Consider the following 26715-nt stretch of genomic DNA (forward strand, 5'->3'; position numbering starts at 1 on the left):
CATTTATGCATGTAAATGGGGAATTTAGCTGAAATACAAAAGTCAATTATGGAGTTTCGGAGGGTTCCATACTTGGACCTATGCTTTTTACATTTTACTGCTTGCCTTAGGCAATATTCTACTCTGTGTGGGAAGAAAACTTGTTTCTACAGCAAAAAATTTTACATCAAATCTGAGCAAGCGCCTAGCACGCTGCCACGGGAATGTGAAATTCACAGAGAAATCCCCGGATCCGCCCCTCTGACATGACCGCTGCAGCACCAGGCAAACCTCCACCAGCCCCACTCCTGATAAACAGGTGAAAATGGATTTAAGAGCGACAGGATTTGGTACTGCTGAATCTTTGATTTTATTTATTTATTTTGCTGTGTTTTACTCGCATCTATCTGAAAGGGTGTGTGTAAACACAATAAATTATTTTATTTTATATGCTGGAATATGCAGAAAATAGGTTTAAATGTTAAACAAATTTCTGTTGCATATAATTTAATTTCTTTGATGCAATGTGCATAATGCTAAAAGATTAAAACTAATAAAACAATTTTTAAAAATACTTTTTTCATTTGATTTAATTTTATGATGGATTATGCAGAAAAATAGGTCTGAAAGGTCTATTGCTTTATAACGTATTCAGGTTGTGTATCATGTTTTTTAAAAAGTAACTAAGTATGTAATCAGTAAAGTAACCAGATTACTTTCTTGGAGGAGTAACTAGTAACTAATTACTATTTTCAAGTAACTTGACCAACACTGTTGGTCAAACAAATGTTTATGCTGGCAAAAAGAAACTATCAGTTGTAGTCAATTGTTATCACTAATGAGAAGTTTGGTCATATCAAATTAGAAGACATTGTACAATGTTCAGCACAACTTATTAAAGATTTAAGTGAGTTATATATTTGAACCTGTATACTTTAAATACCATGTGTTAGAGAAAATCTAAAATGAATTTCAACTTGTTCAGGCAATTCTGTTTTTGAAGTCAATTTTAAGTCTATTTTTGTGTTTAAAAAGAAAGAAAAAGAGAAGTACAGATGGTTTAAAAAGAGATGGTTTTGGGGTTTTTTGTTTTTTTTGTGAAGTGAAAAGGTCTCCATCCAGTCAATTTTAAGGCTCAGATAGCTGACCACATGGTCAAGGCTTAATATGATGAAATATATGATTTTACACAGAATATTTGAAAAGACTGACCAGGAGATTTTCTATGATAAAATATGCAATTTGTCTGTAAAAACAGAAGAATTCATGGCATGTGGAAGGTCCTCACATTTTTGCTTTTTCCACAACTCAAATGGAGGATATCACCAGGCCGATCAGCTCTCTAGAGATTTTTTTTTTCGTCTCTGTACTTCATGCTTTTGTATTCTGGTGCTTTAATTCTGAGCCTTCAACAGGTTGTGGTGTAGGGGGAAAGGGTTTTCCGGTACTATGTAAGTTATGATGTAGATTTCCTGCAGAAGCCTAAATCAAGTCTTAGTGTTAGAAGGATATTTAGTGCAGAATTTACACTTCATAGATTTTTTTTTTTTTGATTAACTATCCTGCTATTTCAGACCCATGCTGTATTCCAAACCCAAGTTCACTCAATGTCTGACTGAAGGCGTGGTGGTTATGACAACAGCAGCAAACACTCACATGTTTGTGTGTGTATTACCATGACATTTCCAGACCTGTGAAATAAAGTATTACAATTACAAAACTAACATGTCCATATATTGGCTTTTTATTGAGGGATCAGTATCCAAATCTCCATATAAAGAATAAAGCATGAAAAGTAACAAAGGCAAGATGAAGAGGTGACATTTCTTCCATGTCAAGAAATGAAAGTAAAAATACTTTATAACCTTCTGATCTCATAGTTTGTTTTATTAAAAAAGAAACCCATCTTAGATCTTACTATCAGTTTAATTTCAGTGACAGTGCACATACTGTATGTCTTGTGATGCATAAATGTTTTTTTTAATATAGCGGTTTCCATGATTGATGTTCTAATTTCATTTCATTTTATTAATGATTTAAGTTTTGACAATATGTAAGCTATTTTGAAGTTTTGCATTCACTGCAAAAGATGTTTTTCTTGCTTGCTCTTTAGATTTACATGAATAGAAACCCTCACATTTCCTTTATTTTAGAGATGCAGCCTGGGAGTTTTATTAAAGATGAATCTGGTATTTCCTCCTGCTTTCATTCAGGCTGTCGTTCACAGATTTCTGTAAAGATCACTATAAATTGTTGAGTTCCAGAAGGGTTTGGTCCAATACCTGGTGCATGTCCAGATTTTCTTCTTTGGCGTGGGCCAGTTTCTCTAGAGTTGGAAAGAAGACACAAGTGAGCTTCCAAATTAATGTCCTGTCTATGATGAATATGTAGAAAATCTAGTTGCTCTCAAATGCAAAGTTTTTATGCATAGCCTTTGTGTTAGGTTTACAATAGAATAGTTGAGTCAAACTGGTGTTCAAGAATCAAAAGAAATTAAAGGAAATGCTCCTGATAAATAAACACAAAACATGTTTTAATTTATTTTTTAATTTTAATCTATTTTTACTATAGCCTACTATAGTAAAATAAAGCCTGCTGTATAGCCTACAGGTTATATACAGTAGGCTATGGTATGAAATACAGATTGCTGAAATATAGATTTTTAGACGCAACTCAGTACATGTATTTTCCCATATTAACTACAAACACATTTTTATACTTATCTTACTTATAGTTTATTCTGTTTTATACTTCGGCTTTACTTGCTCACAAATCACATCGAAATAACACACTAATTTTATTTCAGATACCCCGGCTATATAGGGAGGATCAGAAAGATAAACGCAACAACATTGTCATCCCCTATGTTGCCGGTTTATCAGAAAAACTCAGGAGAGTCTTCTCCAAGCATGACATCCCAGTGTACTTCAGACCCAGCCACACACTCAGACAAAAACTCGTTCATCCCAAAGACAAGACTCCTAAACACAAACTTAGCAACGTAGTATATGCTGTACAGTGTAGCAAGGAATGCTCAGACCTCTACATTTGAGAGACCAAACAGCCACTTCATAAACGCATGGCACAACATAGAAGAGCCACCTCGATGGGACAAGACTCAGTCCATCTGCATCTAAAGGACAAAGGTCACTCTTTCGAGGACACCAATGTTAACATTTTGGACCGAGAAGAAAGATGGTTTGAAAGAGGAGTGATAGAAGCCATCTATATCCACTGTGAACGACCATCTTTGAAAAGAGGCGGTGGTTTACAACACCAACTGTCTGCCATCTGTAATCCAGTTTTGAGGTCCTTTCCCAGACACCTTAACGCCCACTCACATCCTGGGCCTTTTGACCTCAGGAAATCACATGATAGGGTGGGGCTAGGTTTCACAGCGGGTTCACCCGAAACCTTGGCTGATTGTGACCTACACCCGTTTTCACACCTTGGCTCATGTGTTTGGGTAGAAGATCAACGGGGAGTTCATGACCCCCTTGGGGGACACTCCCCTAGGACTTAAATCTGGGACACCATTTGACCTTAGAACTGAAGAAGGTTCCCGGATGAGAGGTGAAACGTCTTCAAGCAACTTAAAGAAGCCACTTCATAAACGCATGGCACAACAAAGAACAGCCATCCTGGACAGAGAAGACAGATGGTTTGAAAGAGGAGTGAAAGAAGCCATCTATGTCCACTGTGAACGACCATCTTTGAACAGAGGTAGTGGCTGACGACACCAACTGTCTGCCATCTATAATCCAGTGTTGAGATCCCGTCCCAGATGTCTTAACGCCCTCTCACATCTTGGGCCATTTGAGCTCAGTAAGTCACATAATAGAGAATCATTCGTCTGCCTTTCTATTGAGCCCGCTTATAGGTTTTTGCACACTCACTATGATCTGCTGATTTCAGTTCATAAATAGTGGCGCAGTTTACAGTGAAATATGGATATTAATTTCATTTTTATTGCACAAAAGGATGAGAGTCAGATGATAAAGTGGAGACTGCTCCGGGACAGAAACGACTGCATCATACTGTTTACATAAGTTTGGCTCTTCGCAATGCTAATGCTAAGCTACCCAAGAACCCAGAGTGATGCTAAAGCCGAGTAAATGCTGACCACAGCCCAGCACCGTGATGAGGTGAGCCAACATTTGTGTTCAAGCCAATCGCTGCTGTACTTCAACAGGTGACAAACTCAGTTTCTACCCGTTCATGTTTATAAGGTAGAATCACCATGACAATCGTTTTAAAGTCTCATTTTGCTGGTTTGTATCTATTATTTATGCTGTCGGCTTTGTGTTCATACCTAAATACTAAGAGAAAGATGATATGTGTGTCCTCATTTGGCTCTGTAGGTTTATATTATCAGTTTATATTATCATTATTTACAGAGTAACATGAAAGTAACGTAACTAGTAGTATAATGAATGTCTTTCTCCTTGAAGAAAAAAAAGGGTCTTTCTCCCATTAGTGTTAAGAAAAGTGTTCTGTGTAATATTTGTAATAACTTTTTACTTTTTGAGTTGCTTTTTTTGAGTAATGACCACAACGCTGATCACAGCCAAGAGGAAAAATACCTCAAACATGCACAAACATTTGACCACACAGTAGTGTTTTTGATATGCTGCTTAGACATGGTGGTGACTCTCAAAGTGAAGCCAATGGGAATTGATAAGGAATTGAATTGATAAGTGATATCGATAATGAAATTGGAATCACTAAATTCTTATCAATTCCCATCCCTATGATAGGGCTTAAAAATATGGGACTCTCCACCAGTTGCTGAAGAAGCTTCTCAGATGAGAGGTGAAACGTCTTCAAGAAACTTTAAAAAATCCAGACACGTTTCTTTCCAAGCTCCTTAGATGCCGATGACCTGGATGACTGAGAACCTTCACCGACATTATCAATATCACTTATCGATTAGATTCCATATCTGTTCCCTTAACGATTGTCATTGGCTCCACTTTGAGAGTCACCACCATCTCTAAGCAGCATATCAAAGACATTACATTCATGCAAATCAGTTATATGCTGCGTGATCAAATATTTGTGCATGTTTTCCCAGTTGTGATCAGTGTTGTTAAAAAAGTTATTACACATATTACACAGAACACTTTTCTTAAAAGTAATGCATTATGTTACTTATTTACACCCAGGAGAAAGACATTTGTTATACTACTTATTACTCTCATGTTACTCTGGGGTTGTCAGGGTCCTGGGTTTTTTCGACTCAGTGTTTTAAGTTTCCTGTGTTTTTGTCATTTTGAATTATGTATTAAGTCCTCAGTGTTAGTCTTTAGTTATTCTATAGGGTCTAGTTTCTTGTGTTTCTTGTTTAGTAATTTTCCTTCTGTGTAGCTGACCCCTGTGACTCCCTCTGTGTGTCTAAGTGGATATGGTGATGTGAGTATTGTCCTTTGTTCCCACTCTTTGTGTTCTGTGTTTCCTCATCCCGTCATGTGCTCCTCCATGTTCTCTTTCTCCCTCCAGGATGTCTCTGTGTACTTCCTGTTTTACTTTGAAGGTCTGTGTGTTGTTTAAGTGTATTCTGGTTTGCTTCCTTGTCTCATCAGTTCTGATTTCTCCCAGCTGTGTTTCCCTCCTGTCTCCGGTTCCCTGATTGCCCCTGTGAATATATAAGCGCTGTGTTTTCTCCTACTGGTTGCTGGGCTGTCTGTGATGTCTCCCTGAGTTGCTCTGCATGTTATCCTGTGAGTTTTGAATTCAGTTTCACGTGTTTAGGTTTTTCCAGTTTAGTTATTTCTTAGTCCCTGTCCCTGCCATCTCCACTTAAATAAACTCACTCCTCATACCAACCGCTGCCTGCACTAGGGTCCTCACTTCACCTTTACACGTCTGCCATCGCAGCCATGATAGGGGTCAGCATTTACTCAGCTTCAATGTCACTCTGGTTTCTTGGCTAGCTTAGCATTAGCATGCTGTTTGTGCAGGTGCTTGCTAAGAGCAGAAGTTGTGTTAACTGTATAAGGCAGTTGTTTTTGTCATGGAGTAGTCTCCACTTTACAATCACATTCTCATCCTTTCTTCTTTAAGAAAAATACTGTGTAACATGTCCATATGCTGTAAACTACGCCGCTCTTTTCCTCCTCTGACACACGAATTGAAATCAGCTGATCATAGCGAGAGTGCAAGAACCAATAAGCGGGACTCATAGACAGGCAGACTAATGATTCCAAGGAATTGGATAACTGGGAACAGGTTCTCTACACATCCTATCACATCATAACTTCATTTTCTCCATTGTATCAGCCAGCTCACAAACATACTCCTTCCTGCCTTTCTTTCTTTCTCACTGCTTCCTATCATGCTTTATCCCTCTGTTCCTTTTCTTCTCGGCCAACAGTAGCACATATTACAAGGGTGGCTGTAGCTCAGGCTCCCCCAGTGTGCATGCCAAATATCCAATGCATCCATCGATAGAAATGCTTCATCCATAGAAAGCACTTAAAAGCATAAAAAAAAGTGCTTGTGTGAATGGATGAATGTGGCGTGTTGTATAAAGTGCTTTGAATGCTCCAGGAGAGTAGAAAAGTGCTATGTAAGAATCAGTCAAATTACATTTACCATTTACAGATTCCACCAGCAAACCGTTGGCCAAGTGCACCGGAAGCAGTCAGTGTTAATGAGGACTGATGATCCGCATATTTGATTTGGCCAAAGCTTTATGATGTATGCCTTTCCTGATGGAACCATCCCCATTTAGTGCTTGGGAGAGGCACTAAGAATACACTGATGTGGCCATCCCATGACTGGGTTAAATACACACACAATTACAAAATTAACTGACAATGAGTAGAAGACTGACAAGGAAAACTGAGAGAAAGTGGTGAAGTGAAGACAGCTTTATTACAGAGGAAAGACGAAACAAAATTGCTTAACTAATGTTTTGCTAAAGAGAGGACAGCAACATAGTAGCTCAACTTTCTTCTTTAAAAAAGACCAGTCCTGTGAAATAGCTTACTCTTTTACCACACAGTAGCACTGTGGAGTGGAGAAAAAGAACAGCAAACAGGCAGTAGAGTTCAGACAGGAAAGAGGGGCAGCGAAGAAGTAAGACAACTTCTACAGTGTAGTCATATCGTTGAGGGCCAGGTCCAGCTCCTCACTGAGAGCCTTGCCCTTCAGCTTCTGAGCATATACTTCATCTAAAGGAGGATATTGAGACACAGAAACAATTAATCACACAGAGAGACAGAGATTGGATAGAGGTAGGAAGACAGGAAAAAGAAAAGAAAATAGTTTAAACTGTAAATCTTCATACCGATTCACAAGTGTTAATGCCATCACATCAACTTGTTACTTCAGCTCACCAAGACAACAGACAGCTAAACCTGAGCTTAGTCAAGCAAATGCCAACATCCCTGACTTTGATTAATAAGGAAAAGATACAAATTGAACAAATAACTGGAGTTATTGGTTGGCCTTGATACCACAGACACCAGGATAAGTATCAATGCAAGCACTTCAAACCAAGATCAAACTATTTTCATTCAACAACTGTTATGAAAATAATTAGTGAATTCACATATCAGAACTACAACCACAGAACACCATGTTAACAGTCTACATCATTTAACAACAATGTTTTCAATGTTGTGTTTATGTACAAAGACACTGTTATCTGTTTCTAAATCCACAAAGATGTGTGGATATGTTTTTCTATCAGCATTAGGGTAAGAGAAATCTTAGGAAACAGTCAAACTGATATCTGAATGCTTAGGTGTGGGTGCATACCACCATGAATGGCATAAAGGCAGAAAATCCTCAAAAAGAAAAAAAAAAAGAACAAATATAGCAACAACATCCAAGTTTTGAAACTAGTCATTTTGCTAGCAAACTACCTTCACTGTGGCATATTGTGCTGTGAAAAAGTATTTGTTTGTTTGGTCTGAAACATGTAAGTGTGTGAAATATGCAAGAAACAAAATTAACCTGGGTAAATACCTGGGGGTGATGATATCTGTGCATTCTTTTTCTCCTGGGTTACCTTTTTGAGTTACACATTTCACTGTTTTTCTTTTGCTATCTAGCCTGACCTGTCTCCCCAATGTGATATTTGTTTATTGTATGTACGGTCGGCAAGGTCTGTCATCTCGGTTGTGGGCAACTGCAACTGACAAATAAAGGCTATCCCATCATCCAAAGATAAAATATGCAGCTTTTAAATGATGATTTAAATTATTAAGGGAAAAAAAGATAATTAAAGTCCATTTTCATTAAGGTGTAAAAAATATTCTTGCTTTTTTTCTTAGTGGCATTTCTCATAGTTGCTGTATTACTACAAATGTTGTAGGTAAGAACATGCAGAATGATTGCCAAGTGCATTAACTAAGTACAAGGCATTTCCCAGGTTTCAAAATTAAGCTATTAAAATTAAGCAAAGACACCATAACTGGATTAGAGGAATTTGGTCCTTCCACTCATCATTGGCTTTATTCAGGAAATTGTAAGTGCAGAGCACAGCTGTCCAACAAAGTGCCAGTTCAGTTACAACACCCCATAAGTGAAACTGTGTGACTGAGGGACACTGAGCAGACATGTTAGTGGAAGTACTGGCAGAGATAAGAGGTGTGTGTGGACTACCTTCTAAATCATCAATGGTCTTCTCCAGCTTGGCCACAGACCTCTCTGCAAACTCTGCACGGGTCTCAGCCTGGAATCCAAACCACAGCAAAGCATCAGCTTACTCCATATATCATAATTAGTCTAAGTATACAACAAAAATAATAATAATAATAATAAAACTAGACTGGAAAAACTTTACCTCCTTCAGTTTGTCAGTAAGAACTTTTATTTCTTCTTCATATTTGTCCTCCTTTTGAGAGTACTGAAATATAAAAAAATAACATACAAACTTTCACAAAGTGTGTTTAAACAACATTTCCATTTCATGAGTGCAGTTGGCCTTTTAAAAAAAAAAATCTTAACAGCAGTTTGAGTACTTTATGTAAGTATTTTTCATCTGTTTTCCCAGGCTTTATCTCTAACTTTTAACCATGTGGATAAAATTATAGCTGATTCTAATTTTCAGTGGTGTGTTTCAATCAAAAAGATGCGGGAGACATGGAAACCTATTCAGTTTAAACTTAAATTTAAAACTAAAAATGGAAATGGACACAAATCAAATAATTGTCATCATGACAATTTCCATTATGTCATTTAATTCAATTTTGCTGTATGCCGCTGAACTTGAAACAAAGTTTCATTTATTTGTGGACTGTTTATGTGTCTGTATCCTCATAGCAAACTACAAATGTGTTTTATTGAATGGATATAGCGTTTCTCTTGATGTCTTTAGATTTGTTTGAGGCCGAGGCTGAGTGACTGGTCCCTCTTTTTTACAGGTTATATTTTTACAGGTATTTTACAGCATTTTTACAGGTTATATTTCATATATATACAATCTGACTGGCTACTCTTCAGGCTAAATACCCCTCAGCTGCTACTGTACCTTTTCAGCCTGTGCTTCCAGTGACTTCAAGTTGTTGGTGACATTTTTCAGCTCTTCCTCAAGATCACCTGATTTACTGACCAATGTAAGAAAGATGAAAAGCAAAAGAAGAGAAAGTAGTGACTTGAAAGGTAGAATAGCAGAAGAGATTAAACTCGGACAGTGACTAATGAGAGACTAGAAGACTTATAACAAAAACCGTCAGGCTCTTGGTTAGAATCTGTTTTTGGAGAGAGCGTGCATGGTCTTTGATCGATTTCTTCCAGGTATTCCTTCCACAGATCAAAGACATGCACGTTAGCTTAACTGGTAAATCTAAATTGGTCGCAAGCATGGATGCAAGGTATTTAAAGTCCCTAACTGCGTAGAATAAAGATAGAGAAATTAAAAAAAAAAAAAAAAAATCTACTTTTTAATGTGCCTATAAACCTACCAACAGACAGATACCAATAATGTCTTGATCTGTCTCGTGGTGCTTTGTCTTTATTAACCAGTGAGTGACAAGGCCATAAGGCTAGTGTCTCTACTAACAAATATTTAAATTAAATAAAATAAATGTATTGTTTCATTTTAAAAGACTTGACTAATTTCCTTAAAGGTATATTAATAGATGACAAACAATACACTGATGGGAGGAAACACAATTTCAGTGTTATTTATATAATTCTGTTAATTTTTATTCTGAAATATAAAAAACAATACTTTAAGCACCATTGTATAGATGGATGGATGGATTCTTGCTGGTTTTATTATTTTTAAGAAAAAAGTAGAATATCAGCAGCACTTAAGTGCAGTATAAGAGGGAAATGTAGAAAACATAGACGGAGAAGTAAAGAGGCTGCAGGTCAAAGGAGCACAAGACAGCAGGTCACAATTAGACCTCAGTGGAGTTAATACAGTAAGTACCTCTTCTTCTGAGCACATCATGGACTTCAAATTTTGGTCCATTAGTCTGAGCTCCTCCTCCAGCTCCCTCATTCTCCTGCACGAGTTAGTCCAAAATGTTTGGGGGTGAGGAGGATCAGTGGTTGCCAAAGAGACAGCGGTTGTGCAATCATGCATTCATTCACAAAAACACAGAAAAAAAGAACAACACACAGCCAGAGAAGTATACTATGTAGACAGGACGATCTTTGCATTAGCTGGGTCTATGGCTCTAAAATCCCAATCTAACAGGTTTGTGTACATTACATAATCCTACAGTTAAAAATCTGAATTATTCTGAGAAAACAGGGTGCTTAAAACTGGTATTAATTTATAGCGCTGACTATGACCTCCTCTGGATGAGGTTTAAGTATACAGCATAAGCTGCCACAATGATGTAGCCAGGTTAAAAAAAGAGCCAGCTTAATAAGCCTGCAGCTATTACATTTGCTTCATAGTACACCCTCATGTCTCTGTGTCATTAGTTTTATGTCCTACATGATGACAGCACACAAGAACACTTTGCGTTTGTGCTGATCTTCACAAATAATTGCAAATCATGGCTTTGCAATTTTTGTATTTTATGTCACACAAAGCAGAGATAAAAATAGAATAGGTAGATTAAACAGCAGTGATCATTAGTCACAGTTGTTAAGAGAATTCTTATGACATTACATCCATGCAACACTTAGAGATCCCACTACTATTTAATCTAGACCTACGGGTATGAATTATATTATTTAAAACAACAAATAAGCAGGATTATTTTGTGATGGTAGGAGTCACATGATCTCTACCATGACAACATGTATGTATGTAAGTGACACTTGCTAGTGTTTTTGGAGCGCAGGTATTGACTTACGCCTCAGCTACTTCAGCACGCTCCTCTGAGCGCTCCAATTCACCCTCCAGGATCACCAGTTTGCGTGCAACCTGCAGATATTCACACACTTAAGTCATCCCAAATAACATAAGAAGTCTGTTAACTTGTTTTGCTTAGTAAAAAAATTGTATTTATGTGAACTTCTGGTATTTATCTTTGCTGACCCTATTACTGACCAATTATATACTGTGAGTCTGCACTATGTTCAGTCAAGTGCTGTAAAAAAGTATTTGCCCATCTGCCTTCAAATGCATATTAACCGACATCCCATTCTTAATTCATAGGGTTTAATATGATGTCAGCAAGCCTTCGGGGTAGCTGTAGCTCACATGGCATAGCAGGGCATCTGCTAATTGGAAGGTTGGTGGTTCAATCCCTCCAGTCTGCATGCCAAATATCCTTTGGCGTACTCGCTAATTTAAGAATGTGTGTGCATGTTAGATAGAAAGCACTTACATAGAAAGAAGTGCTTGTATGTATGGGCGAACAAGGCAAGTTGTGTAAAACACTGGATCACTGAATTAGAACTTGGAAATGTATCATCATTTTATCTTCACGCATGCTCCTTCATCCAGGTAAGGAATTCCTAAAAAGTTGACTCTGTTCATCTGGACGTTGCGTTTCAGTGGAAGAAATATTTCGTCACTCATCCAAGTGACTTCTTCAGTCTCAGCTGACTGCAGGTTTCCCCAACCTTACCTTTGCAAGATGACTGAAACCACTAACCACTGAATGAACAGTGGGCTGTTAGGTCAGTTCCTTGATCATTAATATGCAAATTGCCATCACCACCAATCAATGACCATTAATGTCAATGGTCATTATGCAAATGTACTATTTATGAGGTTATGGGGAACCTGCAGTCAGCTGAGACTGAAGAAGTCACTTGGATGAGTGACAAAACCTTTCTTCCACTGAAAACACTACGTCCAGATGAACAGAATCAACTTTTTGTCAACTTTTTGCTGTATAATCATTTTTCTTTTTTAAGGTAATCTCATTATACACTGAGAACCTACTTAGAATTTGTGTAGAGTATTAGTTGTTGTTGTTTTTTTCTCCAGCTGGGACATCATGCAATAACCATGAAAAAAACAGCAATACACCACCTCTTCATATTTGCGGTCAGCCTCCTCAGCGATGTGTTTGGCTTCCTTCAGCTGCATCTCCTGGATCTCCATTTTCTCTTCATCTTTTGTTGCTCTGTTCTCTATGACTTTCATTCCTCTGAATAACAGGAAATGTGACGGAATAAGCAGTGTATACAGTAGTGGAATTTTATATGTATTGTGTGTGTCTGTGTAATTTGTATTGTATACAGTACAATAATGTGTATACAGTGTATACAGTAGTGGAATTTTATATATGTATATATAAATACATATATATATATATATATATACATTGTGTGTGTCTGTGTAATTTTTTGTCTCTGTATTAAATATGCCACTCTCCATGCTCTCAATTGTCCCCACGGGGATAAATAAAGTTATCTGACTCTGAATCTTATACTCACTATTCTCAGGCTAGCTGTCAGATGTACAGTAACTACATTAAAGTCATGAAAGACTATGACAGAGCTGAATCATGGTTCAAAATGTAATGGTGATAGTCATAGTAAATACAATACTGGGTTGTATAGTACAGGATTGGATAGCTGAAAACTCAACTTAAAGTCAAGGAGGGCCTTATAAAAAAGGCTGGATGTATTTGTAGTCCAGGCCATGTCCCACGCTTAAAAGAGTAAAAGTAATAGTTTAACTAAAACAACTGTACCTTCAATAACAAACTAGCATTCATAAAGAGGAGCATAAAAATAGCAAACAGCATCTTAACTCCTACAGACAGAGAGTTCAGATTTCAGATGAATGGACATGAAGTTCATCACCTCTCACTCTCATCTGCAGCTTTCTCAGCCTCCTCCAGCTTCTGCAAAGCAGTAGCCAGTCTCTCCTGAGCTCTATCCAACTCCTCCTCAACCAACTGGATACGTCTGTTTAAGGATGCCACTTCTGCCTCAGCCTGCAGGGACACACACACACACACACACACACAATTAATTTTTTTTTCTTTTTTGTGTTTTTTTCCCCCCTGTTCTTCTCTCCTGGTTCCAAGTAGGCATTAGTTTGCATGCCTCTCGCAGAGCATGCATTTTATATGCATTTTGGAGCTTAATTAATTATTAATTAACAATTGAATAACCTATTCAGTAACTACACATCCAGACTGAATCCACAGCCTATTAGCTTCGGGGGTAAAAGAAAAAAAAAAAATGTTGTTTCTGATTGCTAAGTGGAGTCCTAAGATATGTTCCTTACAGTTTGTTTGTTTTTTTTCTATTGGGTTACTATTAAAAGAAACAATGATGTGATATTTAACCAAAAAATGCAGGACTTTTTTTTAAATGAAATCATGATGAATAGGTTATTGGGTTTGAGAATTAAATTAAATGAGCAAAGACGGTGGTAGAAGCGTATAAAGTCAGCAATGTTTGAAGCTTTTTTTAAGTCCCCGAAAGAGTTTCAGGATGGCTACCGAGTGGCAAGACTTGCATTTAATGTTTAATTTTAGAATATAATGCCATTAAATGATTTTAATTCTTTTATTTGTCAGTTATTTTAAATAGTTATGTTTCCCCTTTTACAAACAAAGGGGAAACAGCCGTTCATTGAGGACTGCAGTTTCCGGTGTAGCGGTCTTAAGACGGTGTTTCTGAGTATTACCCTTTCCCTGGCCTGCCTCTCCATGTCAGCCTCTTCCCGCAGCAGCTCTGCTTGTTCTTCGGCCTCATGCGTCGCTTGCTGCAGTGTCTGTATTTTCCGTCTGACAGAGTCTATGGACGTCAAAGTCGCCATGCTGCGAATATTCAACTTCGAGCTTTTCGCAGGCGTCACGGCGTTGCCGTGGCAACTGTAAGTCGGAATCAATGCAAGAGTTTTCTGGTTACTGTTTCAAAATAAAAGTTGGCGTTCCAGGTGAAGTCGGAAGTCACTCTTTTCAAATGGAACGCCCGTTCAACTCGGATTTCCAACTCGAGCTTCCATCTTCGAGTTAAGAATTGAAGATGGAGGTTTTGCACATAAATATTATTAACACTGTAAAAAATTGTAATCTATACATGTTCTATGCATAGAGAGTTGAACAGGCTCTACCAATGAATGTGCTCCATAGTGGTTTTAAAAAAAATTAAATAAATAAGCATTGTTTTGTTTTGCTACTGAACCATCTACCTTGCAGGAACAAAATAATTCCTGTTTTTTCAGGCTTCTCAGAGTTCACTATCCTCATCCTCAGAGGTAAATGGAACACAGCTTAGCAATGACAGAAGTTATTTGGACAGATAATTTTTCTAATATTCCTTCATAGGTAATAAAGTAAGATTTTAGATAGATTATAATAATGTATATTTTTATATAACGGTATTCTCCTCGATTAGATTCATTTTTCACCCTTATACTAACAGTACAGCAATACCACATGGAATGTGACTGCTCATATTTTGTTGCACAGCTCCAGATAATGTAAGTAAGAAATTGACTTCAGTGTCAATAAGAAGGACATTTTTAAAGACACTAATTATGGTAAAAAGTCAGAATTATTTATTTGAAATTATAAAAGTACATATAGTACAGTGCATTACTACATGCACAACATAAATGTGTTTGAGAATAGAACTTGATGTCCCAAGGCAAAGGTATTTATGTTAGAGTGAACATCAGTTACAAGCAGAGGAAGCATAAACAAATGAATGCATTGCTCCAATGCTTTTCCATCTTTGGAAACCTCACAGTGACTCTGCAGACAAGACAAAGTTCCACTCCTTTTAGGACCAATGCATGTGGTCTCACTCTTTCCTGCATTGCTCATTTTGACTCAGAACTTAAAAAAAACAAAAAAACAACTAGACCACAAAAATGACTGTGACTCTCATAAAACGCATTGTGGCCCCAGTTTCACTACTAATCCTGTTCCATAAGTCAAACATAATACATCCAACAAAAAATATTATAGTTGTAGGAATAGAAAGTTAAATATATACTCATTAAATATAGTAGTAACTCAAGTACCTGTACAGATATTGAAGATTGTTACACCAGTAAGCTCCAAATAGTTAACCATAGTATTAACCACTGCACCACCATCCTGCCCAAAATAAAATCTTGCCTAATAAACTGTTTAGACTAGATAGATTAGTTGGAATTGTCCTCAGTGTGCTGATAATAATTTTTCTCAAGTAGCTGAAAATGAGTTCACTGCAAATAATGATAGTGATATGGAGATTCAGCACAAATAGCTTTTACATCATATGAATTGGTGATGATTTTTGGATATGTATAAGTTGATGGAGTGTAAAGTTCGACTTACTGTAAAAGTAGCTTGTGCATATTTCAGACATAGTAGAAGCTAGTACTTGCTACTAGTTTTATAGCATTAGTGATGACCTACATGATCCTAATTTCAGTTACAACCCAGTACCCAGGTGTTTACCTAAAGTGAACGGGTTCAATACTGACAGAACATTTAAGACTGACAGCACACATAAGGAAACAACCATCACTTTGACCAGACAAAGTAAATTAATGTGATCTTAACAATGTCACCCTCTAGTAATACTATCATTTATGCTCACTTACATCTGCTGCTTTTTTTTCAGCTTGCTCCAGCTTCTCCTGGGCATCCTTCAGTGATTCAGAGTATTTGTCGAGCTCATCTTCTACTCCTTTCAGTTTCTTTTGCAGGGCAAGCAACTCCTCTTCAAGCTAAAGCCCAAATATACCAAGACACAGAACACAAAATAATTTTAAGTTAGAAACATTGGGGAAAATTTAAAAAGAAAAACAGAAAATTTATTATATTTAATTGCTCATAATCGATTTGCTAAAAAACATTCAGTTTACAATAATGTGACAAATAAAAATAAACCTTGCTGGAGAGGCACATTATTAATTCATTATTTTTGAAATGATTAACCAGCTATCAAAAAATTACAAAAAAAATATCTTAAGTTTTATTTTAGCTTAATTTCTTTTAACCCCAGCAGTAATAGATTTGTAGTATGACCTTAAAATATTCTGACAATTTTTAAAATGTAGTGGGGCGATCATGGCTCAAGAGTTAGGAGGTCGCCTTGTAATCGTGAAGGTTGCCGGTTCGAGCCCCGCCTCGGACAGTCGTTGTGTCCTTGGGCAAGACACTTCACCCGTTGCCTACTGGTGGTGGTCAGAGGGCCCGGTAGCGCCAGTGTCTGGCAGCCTCGCCTCTGTCAGTGCGCCCCAGGGTGGCTGTGGCTACAATGTAGCTTGCCATCACCAGTGTGTGAAAGGGTGGATGACTGGATGTGTAAAGCGCTTTGGGGTCCTTAGGGACTAGTAAAGCGCTATACAAATACAGGCCATTTACCATTTCAGTTCTTTTGACCGCAGTGAGAATGTAGTTTCAGCAACAACTCTGCAAACAAATGTACTTGGTTAGGCCTAAGTTCATTACTATGCAACAAATTAGAATATGAGCTGTATTCAGTAAAATTCCAAATTCTCAAAATCTAACTGGCAGATGTTGACTGGAAATGTTGCTTTATACCATCCTGATGATGTTGTATTATTTATAAAACTCTGATAATAATGTAACAGACACGGATCTTTGAGCATATCCATGCTCTCAAAAGAAACACTGTCTTCACTTATAAAAGACAAAAGAAATTATTTGCTATCCAGTGTCTCAAATATTATTTGACCAAGTTGCTGTGTGCAGCAACAGCATACAAACAGTGACAGTAACCACCAACCCCAGATGCCTATCAAATCCAACACAAGTCTAACAAGTAGATCATTACACAATTCTGATTCATGCTCCTTATAAAATAAGCCCTTGTAATTTGTAACACTCTACTAATGATCTAGTTAGAGGATTGGTGTAAAATCTGTGTGCATATTCTTAAGAGAAGAAAACACTTTTTTCTTAACCCCCAACGGTAAATCCGAATCTAACAACCAGATTCCCTTTTCCAACAGAAGCTTTCAGGACTATAAAAAGCCAGTTGCAAATGACAGTGATGTGGCCTGACAACAGTGTTCCTAGTACAAATGTGCTTTAAATATCTCTTCTGACAGCCTCTCACAGCCATCTAAGGCCTGATACTCACATATAGCATTTGGCAGTCCTATAGTTCCTGTCATAGTGGTAACCAAGCCAACAGCCTTGATAGACTCTTAAAAACTGTGACAATTCAAAGGTGAGTTACTTAGATGTAGAAATAGAAATGGAAATTTTCATTGGTTCTAGGTAGAGCTGATGGTGATAGCAAGCTGGGATCCTCTGGGAATAATTTCTATGATAGCTGGTGCATAGTTGAATGGTTGCTATATGTTAAGAGATTGCTATGTGATCTTGAGAAATACACAAAAGAACTACACCAGAGAGACTATAAGCCATACAGGAATTTCACTGCGTTGTCGGATGTTTCTCAAAACAATAAAATATGAATGTTTTCTCATGTGTTCAAGAGTTGGAAAAAGCAGTCAGTTTTGAATGGAAAATAGTGGAATCACATGTAGACTGAGTAAACTGTTTTTTGTGAGCTACTGGCTTACTCGTGTTTCCTAGAATTTCTGAAAGGGAAATAGGAAGGAGAGCCTTCAGGTATCAGGCCCCTCTCCTGTGGAACCACCTCTGTACTTTTAAGATTACTTGAGAGTTTCCTTTTTGATAAAGCACATAGTTAGGGATGAATTAGGTGATAGTGAATCATTCCTTAGTTATGCAATAAGTACTTCTTTGCCTCCCATAGTTATTTTTCTCTTCTCCTTCCTTTTCATCCCCCAATAGCTCATGGAAGATGGCAGAACCTGAGTTTGGTTCTGCTGGAGATTTCTTTCTGTTTAAAAGGAGTTTTTCCTTCCCACTCTCGACAATTCTTTGGTAATGAGGGATTGTCTGATTGTTGGGGTTTGGTTTTCAATACACCAACAATCTATGTCCATTGTAAACAACCATCTTTGAACAGAGGTGGTGGCTTGTGACACCCACTGTCTGCCACCTATAATCCAGTTTTGAGATCCCTTCCAAGGTGCCTTAACGCCCACTCACATCTTGTGTCAGTTGATCTCAATAAATCACATGATAGGGTGAGGCAAGGTCTCACCAAAATCTCCCAAAATCTCTGCTGATATAACCCACAGCCTTTTTGTGATGAGGATCATGATCAAGAGTGGGTCAATGCCCTTCTTAAGGGACAACTTCCACTAGGCCCTAAGTACCTGGGGCTCTCCACCATTCTTACAACTGAAGAAGCTTCTTGGATGAGAGGTGAAACATCTTCAAAAAACTTAAAGAAGTCCAGTCACTTTTGTTTCCAAGGTCCTTAGATTACCATGACCTGGATGACTGAGAACCTACACAGATATATTGTAGGGCATCTACTTTAAAATATAAACCACCTTGTGGTATTATATAAATACATTTAAACTAAACTGAATTGAATCTATTGATGTTAACTGAAAAACTGAACGCTTTTATGTGCTGCATGCTGGCTTAATCATATATTGTCAGAAAGTATGGGATATGGTAATTAAATTATATATTAAACCCAACTGGAAACATCAGCCAATCTGAATAGCTTAACTGGGACCACAGAATGGGATCTTAAATATTGGTGGTGGTGCTTAAATACTGGTGTGGTATATTATTTTGGTTTAAACATTCTGTAGTCTAAAAATGTTTTGTACTTGATGGAACAATGTACCTAGAGAACATAATCATTCATCAAATATTCCTTTTCAGACATTTAAAATGAACAGTGTTCTGATTCTTATGAAATTATAGCGAGTTGCAAGTACATAAGTCAGTTTTAAAATTTTAAGATGAAAATCAATTGACATATTTATTGTTTAGACATAATTTTGACATAGATGTGTCAGATCTAAATCTGGCTGATAGCGTAATTCATAATCATAATTGTTGATGTGATATCGCTTTAACGTTGCAGCTGTTGATTTCTAGAAAGCCAGACTGCTTTTGCTGCTTTTTCAGTCACTTTCAGTTCAGTCCTTGTAAATGACCATTTTCAGTGACTTTTTTTGTTTGTTTTTTAAGCAACATGACTAAGTGTTCTGTCTACACATAACAGACAACTTATCAAAGAACCAGTTTAAATGTATATCTTTAGGAACTTTGCTACTAGCAGGCTGTCAGAAAAACATGATCTGTTTCCCTTGCTTTAACTGAATCTACAAAAAAAAAAAGAATAAAGAAAAAGAATAGACACTGATGGGTCTTAATGCTCTGTCACTGAAGCTTGACAGTTAAATTCTACTTTGTTGTAGTCTGAGTCAACTCAGAAGTCCACCAGAAGATTTTAGAAAACCTTGTGCTTCTATCTGTTGGCAAGCATTATGAAAATACTGATTTCATTATTAACACGTGTCCACAATGCCAAAACTCCTTCCAAATGATTTGTTATTATAGCACTGAAATAGCTGCCAAGTAACCTGACCTGAACCCCATAAACAATTTGTGGGGTATTGTCAACAGGAAGAGATGAGAAACACAAAAGCTAAAAACACAGACAAGCTAAAGGCCATCATCAAATCTATCAAAGCTGATTGCCTCTATGCACTGCACTCATACAGTAACTTGTTGTGAAGAAGTCCCAACCAGGAATAAAGTGTAAATGAACATACTTTTCAGAAGTTGAATGTTTCTGTATTGATTTAAAATAATAATCTAATAATTTGATACTGGATTTCTGATTTTCCTAAACCTTGATCATCAAATTAAAATAAAAAAAAATCTGAATTAGTTCAAAGTATGTCACTATACTTTTTTGAACAAAAAAAGAGAGACATTTTGTATTTGCTTTTTTAGTTGTAGTTACTTGTCATGTTTAGTTTTGTAGTTATATATAAATACATTTAACTGCATATCATATTATATCATTGCCTTTTCAAACCTGAGACATTGATCTTGTCACTGACTGAGCTGAACTGTATATGATCAGGTTAAATTACAGAACAAGCAGCTTTTGTCAGTGATATCAGATATAAGCAGACACCCTGTAAAATTATCCATCACGAAATAATTTTAGCATATAAGAAATACTCTCACTTTGGAAACTTAAAATGTATTTTGGTTATAATATTTGTGCACTTTTTTCTGATTTTAAATAAACATAAAGTATATCTATGGAAATATAAAGTTTCAAGTGAAGACAAAGATAATACAGGATATACTATCTCTACATTTGGAAAATGTGTCACAGCAGCCGAAACATTAAACAGAACCTATATCAAATTGAAATACAAGAGTTCAATAAAATAAATACAATACTGGAAAACAAAATCACTTAATAAAGTAAAAGAAAAGAAAGGGGAGCACAACTAAATAGAAAAAAGTGAAATAAAAGATCAAAAAGTGTCTTAGACTCGTTTTTTTATGGACAGTGCCAAACATTGACGTTAAATGCCAAAACATAAAGGCACAAGCAAAGAATAGTCTGAATGAGAAGTGTCAGCAGTATACATCAAACAGTGATAAGAAAAATCAACTTTAGCAGCCAAAAGCTACAGTACATTTTACATATTGAGTTATGTATAAATGGGTGCGGGTAAATTATAACAGGCCGATATCAACATCAACTGGTATAGAACGCATTGAAACTCTTAAGGTGCATTTCACGTCAAACCTTTCGCCCATTTAAAACTATGTCGGGTTTTACTTTTCAGCACTTCTTCTAAATTATTTTTATATGGTTCTGTATGTATTTTAAGGTATTTATTTTATGTTTTTTCCCTATTATATTTACGTTGAAACGTTTAAAAGTGTTCAATTAATAAACAGCTCATATGCACTGTATGTAAGTATATTTTAAACTACACTTGTGGAGGTAGCATACAATCTGTAATGGTGAGAGGATGAGCTGCCTGTGAGGTGAAGCGTAGGTCCTTCCTATACCTGTTTGCATTTGTCCTCTGCTCCTTTTTTGTCTATTTCAGCCTGTTCTGCCCGGTCTATAGCGTTTTCCTTATCCAGCTTCAGCATCTGCATTTTCTTCTTGATGGCCTCCATGTTTCTTCAGTGTCTGTGAGCTAAACAGAAAGAGAACTGCGCCCAGCTTTCGGAACAGACACAGGCAACGGTCCGTGACAGGAGAACAGGAGGGTCTCTGTGAAGCTGTTCAAGAGAGCAAGAGAGGATGGAATGACAGCAGTACGAGCCCACGCACTCCTTTTTTTCTCCCACTTTGGATCCGTACGAATCGTTGACCATGTTTAGGCACTGAAAGTTGTGCAGGCTGTCTGACGTGTGTGTTCAGTATGTGAGAATAAATCAAGACTATCCCCGACCACTGGGACATCAGCAAAGGTAACAAAGCAAATCACTGATCTAAAACGTTTAGAGATGAAAAAAGTAGTACCAGTCCGAAAATTACCAATTAAAATATTAAAGGCGTTGAATTAAACAAACAAAAAAGCCCACAAGTGAATGGGTCATATGTGACATACTGAAAACACAAAAATCCAAAAATTAAAGTTAAAACACAAAGAGAGAAAGACTATAACGCGCAGACAGAAGGAAACTGATATAGTGTAAGACCGTATTAGCATACCTACAATCTGGGAAAACTGGTAGCTGAACCAAAGCATTTATTTTTATTGAGTCTCCATTTCTACTTATCTGTATAAATGAGGAGGTCCTACTTTCTAATCAGAGTTGAGAAAGTCCCCACAAGGGCTTTGTAGTGCAGTTGGGTGTGATGATTTCAGTTAAAGTGAGATGATTTAACAATGTGTTAGTCCGTACAAGATACAGTTTTGCAAGCTATACAGTCACTACTGCTATTTAGAGGCAATACGGTAACTAGTGAGACATGTGGCTAATATCCATTTAGTTCAGCTTTATTTACTTTGTAGTTTCAGTTCACAACAATTGTCTAAAGGTGTTTTGCATTGTAAAGTAAAGAAGCCCTTTAAACAAGCACTTGGCAATGGTAGGGAGGATGAAGGGAAGAAGTTTTAACAGGAAAAGTAGATCTAGCATAAGCAGTCTCTGACTGGTTGAGGGTGAGGGGAAAGACTATATAGAGAATATAGTTCCAAACACATTTTGTTTAAATATATTTATTGAAAATAATGCAAGCTGTGTTATAGATTCTCCACTGTATAACACTGAGTTTTCACCTTTTAGGAACATGATGTCTGATGTTGGGACAAACAAACTGTTAAACAACAAATGTCAACATCTCTTTAAACACTGTCTTTATTGAATATAAATCACAGTTACAGTGTCCATCATCGGTACTAATGTGAATGAGCATTATAATTAGTCAAAATGTGCACAAAATTTTAAAAAGGCTTTGTATGTTATACTGCATACTGCTCTAGCTATCCTAAAAATAATATGCAAATAATATGCAAAAGACAAAAGGCCAACGTAAGGGCAGATTTAAATCATCATCTTATAATCTATTTTTGTGTTCATCCATATAAAATGCCAATATATAACTCAGATCATTTCCTTTTCAGTTACAGGAATTCTTTAGAAAAATCCCACAGATAACATATCATAGGAGGAAGTCAATAACCACTAAGCATCCAAATACAGTCAATTTAATGTCAAATATTCCTGTTGCAAATACACTCTATTTCACTGTGTAATTGCAAAAATATATTCATAATTTTTCTCTACTAGATCCTAATCAAGCAATATAAAGTACTAAAAACTTAGGATATAAGTATAAACTTACAGCTGATCCCATGTCCCTGGTACATAATACATAAAGGTATAAATTTAAAACACTTTATTTGTTTAAAGAAATCCTGACAGTGCTGGACTCTTTGCAACAATCTCAGATATTTAAAAATTAAATATATGGCTTCATAATTTGAACACAAATGAGTCCTCTAGTCTGATTTCTGGCTAAATACTGTAGATGGTTAAATCCAAAAACCCACACAGAAAAACATACCAATGTACTGGAGGATATATTTTTAACATTTTCTGAAGGTCATAGTTTAAAAAAAAAAAAAAAAAACACTATGATTTTTCCACTGTATAATTATTTTATCCAAATTCAGATTTAAAATGTTTAATTTTATATATTAAGTTTAACCAGTACGTCAATTAACATATTGAATATCATTACTGTCATACAACCACAGATCTCTTTTTCACAATGAACTCTTATACATCAAGGCACTTTGTCTGTAAACACACATACACGCATACCTGCACACACACACGCTCGCACACACGGCATATAAAATTTGCATAGATTCTGCATAATTGTCATGGAAGCATTAATTGTGCTTGCCTATATAAGATATCTATATCTAGGACAGTTAAGGCAAGCATAATTTAATGGCATGATTGCCATTTTACACAGCATGTGCACACAAAGATGAAAAAAAAATTCAAAATAGAGAAAAAGATACTGATAGGTGTGTAACCATATAATCAAAAGTACAGATACCTTAATCAGCGTTACGAACGTCATTGTTAACTTTTGAAACTAAATATGAAACAGTTTGCTGTGGAACTGAAGTCAGATTGTTTAATGTTACAGTTATAGTTATATGTTATAGTTTTCTCCACTTAAAATTGAGCTGAGAACAGGTCCTTATCATTCCAAAGATGACACTGCATGTTGCTACACACGCACACTTATTCTCTCACTGTTCCTGGCCATCCTCCCGCAGTTCTGACGGAAGGAATTTGTACTGCTGCTGTCTGATCATGGCCAACTTCTTCCGGGCTTCATCCAGTTCCCTTTCTTTCCGTAGCATCTCCTCCTGAGCGGCAATGATCTACAACACAACACAATTGGTCAGCATGTCACCACACTTAAGAAACACCTGTTTCACAATCACACACATGAAACTGAACTTCAGTCAGATGAACACATCCTAATCCAGACCTCCGCACACTTAAGTCCTAACCCATACAAAAGATATGAACTTGACCTTTCTTCCTATAAAACAGCGGTGCTTACAGCTGAGCCACATGCCCATCCTAGGTCAGTACTTCCAGTCTCCCTTTTTCTAATTCAGTCCCATTCTGCTAAGCTACCCAGCTGTTACACTTCACAGTCACGCATACACACGAGACAGTGCTTTATCACGAATATAGAAATATAACACAAATGAGTTTACAACACACAATGAGACTGAAGGAGAAGTTACATGTAGTTACCCTATGTGCTCTGGATCTCTAACTTACCTGAGCAATACCTCCCACCATCTTACTCTTGACCACCACAGCCTGGTCATCTTGTTCTTCAAATGCTGCTTTTTGTGCTGCTTTCACCAGATTATCAGAGGCTCTTTTCACAGCATTTCCAGCAGCCTGCAGAAACACACACAAGATTTAAAGTCAAATCACAACTTAAAGGCTTTAAACTTTAGTAAAGATGGAAAACATTATAAAAGAAATGTATAAAAGACACTCAGTATGTCTAACCAATGGTCTATGATTTGAGTCTTTGAGGTGCATGTAGAACTGAGTCATCAACCTTTCTCTACTAAACAGCAACTCCTGGAAAGGCAGTAATGAGTCCAACTGGGCTCTGACAGAAAACCATAACAGTTTTTTTTGTTCATGACACAGGAGGAAAGCTTTAAAAGGCAACAAGGATCAGTCCCAAACATCAGTCAAAGCCAAACAATTCTTATTGGGCAGCTTGGCTCAATGAAGACAAGGTTTCTCCTTTTGAGGCTCAGCGGGCTGAATCAGCCAGTGGGCTGAGACGAGAAAAAATAAATAAATAACAACACAGTAAATCTGTTTGAATCCAGGAACATCCACTTCCACACAGACAGAAAATTTCTCTTGGAGCCCTTTTCCCTCCCTCATTGTCTAAATATCATATATCATCATCTAGACACGAAATGTTATGTCTATGAATTCTGTTACCTTAAGAAGAAGAATGAGGTGCAACACATGTCACTCCCAAAGCTTAGCCTTAAAGACATGAGGATAAATCTCGAAGTCTTTAAGGTAGGTAGGTGGCCTGTGGCCTTTGCTAATGAGTTTGGTTGGAGGCATGCAGTTACAGTGCAGTTTCCACTGCACTGATGCACTTTCAGTACCTTCACACAGAGCCCACCTTTTGAAATTACATCCTCCCAAATGGGGAGCATAAGCATAGTAAGAAAACCCCCCAAAAATGATTCTGTTCATCTGGACGTAACGTTTTCAGTGGTAGAAATGTTTCGGTATCATCCAAGTGACTTCTTCAGTCTCAGCTGACTGCAGGTTTCCCCAACCTTATAAACAGTACCTTTGCACAATGAATGAAACTAGCTCACTTAATGAACAATGGATTGTGAGGTCAGGTCCTTGATCATTAATATGCAAATTATCATGACCAATTGAGAAATTATGGTCAATTGAGCAATTATTGTCTGCCTCCTCTGCAGGTGATGTAGTGCAAATGGACAATGGAAACGAGTGCTGTGGTGAAATGCTCGCAACTTTAACAGCCTGAGTGGCACTACAACAATAACACAAGCCAATAGAACAACGTCTCTCAATGTTACAGCCGTAAGCTATATTTGCAAGTGTAAAAACATGGCTACATTAGTACACAATAAGAATAATGTTTAGAATTGAGAATCAGTGTAATGCAATACTTCAGTAAAACCTAAAGTTGGTTAAAAAAACAAAAATTACCCCCCAAAAAAGTTGGTTAGAAAAAGAACAACTGAAAGTAGCATGTTCTGGCAGTTCCAAGTGCTTGATGTGCAGTTTGCATTGTGCTGATGTCCAAATGACGGAAAAACAAAAGTAAATTAAAAAGCACAACATTTAAACCTAGTAACTATAGTACCTGAAACTAAAAATATATTCTTAGTCTTACCACAGCTCATTTTTGTTCATCTAATTCTGAGGTGGTCAAGTGGGAACTTGTTTTCAAATTACAGAATGGCACCATCATCAGACACCTCCTCTACATGGACTCACTGATCCATACTGCTAGGATCTACAGCAATGACATCAGAATGTCATTCGGATTGGAGAAGTGCTATGTGATGCCAGAGGTAAAGCAGTCAAAACTGAGAAGACTGAACTACAAGAAGGCAACATTGCAGACATCATCAATGGACATTATGCTGTGTGACTTTTTATTCGTTTGCTAACAGAAAATGTTATTGTGGCATATGTTTGCGAGGATTCTTCTTATAAATGAATTAATATGAAATATTAGATTTTTGTAGGTGGTACATAAAATATTAACTATGTTATCCCCAAACTACTGGCTGCAATAAAGAATAGTTCAAAAATCCTTCTTTCCAGAAATATTCAAACATTTAATAGAGAAACCATTAATACAGAATATAGCTAAGAGCAAATGGTTCTAGTGTAATCATAGATCAAGGCTAATATTTCCAGTTCTTAGTGCTATGTGTGGACTGGGTAGATTGTTTCCAGAGCTCTTGTAGACATAAATGTATGA

The 26715-nt window shown here is 36.9% G+C and overlaps 2 protein-coding genes across 11 annotated transcripts in view; both read right to left on the reverse strand.

Annotated features, from left to right (window-relative positions):
* Positions 1 to 1700: 1700 nt before the first annotated feature.
* Positions 1701 to 21482, reverse strand: tpm2 (tropomyosin 2 (beta)). Of its 8 annotated transcripts, none has more exons than XM_003439491.5 (9): positions 21216 to 21481; positions 15902 to 16027; positions 13156 to 13289; positions 12377 to 12494; positions 11247 to 11317; positions 9461 to 9536; positions 8774 to 8836; positions 8593 to 8662; positions 1701 to 2305 (listed from the first exon to the last, which is right to left on the reverse strand). In XM_003439491.5, exons 1-9 carry the CDS (start codon positions 21327 to 21329, stop codon positions 2223 to 2225), a joined length of 855 nt encoding a protein of 284 aa, XP_003439539.1. In that variant the 5' UTR covers positions 21330 to 21481; the 3' UTR covers positions 1701 to 2222. The 8 variants fall into 8 exon arrangements, with proteins under 8 accessions (XP_003439539.1, XP_003439541.1, XP_003439540.1 ...); XM_003439493.5 differs by lacking the exon at positions 9461 to 9536 and adding an exon at positions 10367 to 10442; XM_003439496.5 differs by lacking the exons at positions 1701 to 2305; positions 9461 to 9536 and adding exons at positions 6829 to 7154; positions 10367 to 10442 and having other exon boundaries at positions 21216 to 21482.
* Positions 21483 to 22496: 1014 nt separating this feature from the next.
* The window catches only part of tln1 (talin 1), a 61414-nt gene continuing 57195 nt past the window's right edge, over positions 22497 to 26715 (reverse strand). For 2 of the 3 annotated variants that reach the window (XM_013265120.2, XM_003439498.3), the window contains exons 56-57: positions 24480 to 24605; positions 23933 to 24067 (exon numbers count right to left, since the gene is read on the reverse strand). In XM_013265120.2, the coding sequence (XP_013120574.1) occupies positions 23933 to 24067; positions 24480 to 24605 (261 nt within the window). Of the gene's footprint in view, positions 24068 to 24479; positions 24606 to 26715 lie in introns of all 3 variants that reach the window. The other variant, XM_025909140.1, reaches the window with a different exon arrangement.

Source organism: Oreochromis niloticus, linkage group LG7 (assembly GCF_001858045.2).
Source record: "Oreochromis niloticus isolate F11D_XX linkage group LG7, O_niloticus_UMD_NMBU, whole genome shotgun sequence".
Classification (NCBI taxonomy): Eukaryota; Metazoa; Chordata; class Actinopteri; order Cichliformes; family Cichlidae; genus Oreochromis; species Oreochromis niloticus.

What these genes read in the sequence shown, in the direction of transcription:
- tpm2 (XM_003439491.5), bottom strand. Translation starts at nt 21,329, where the DNA reads ATGGAGGCCATCAAGAAGAAAATGCAGATGCTGAAGCTGGATAAGGAA. An exon ending in GCTGCAGATGAGAGTGAGAG is followed by an intron (nt 12,495 to 13,155) that starts GTGATGAACTTC and finishes CCTGTTATTCAG; the next exon opens with AGGAATGAAAGTCATAGAGA. An exon ending in GACCATTGATGATTTAGAAG is followed by an intron (nt 2,306 to 8,592) that starts GTAGTCCACACA and finishes TTCCAACTCTAG; the next exon opens with AGAAACTGGCCCACGCCAAA.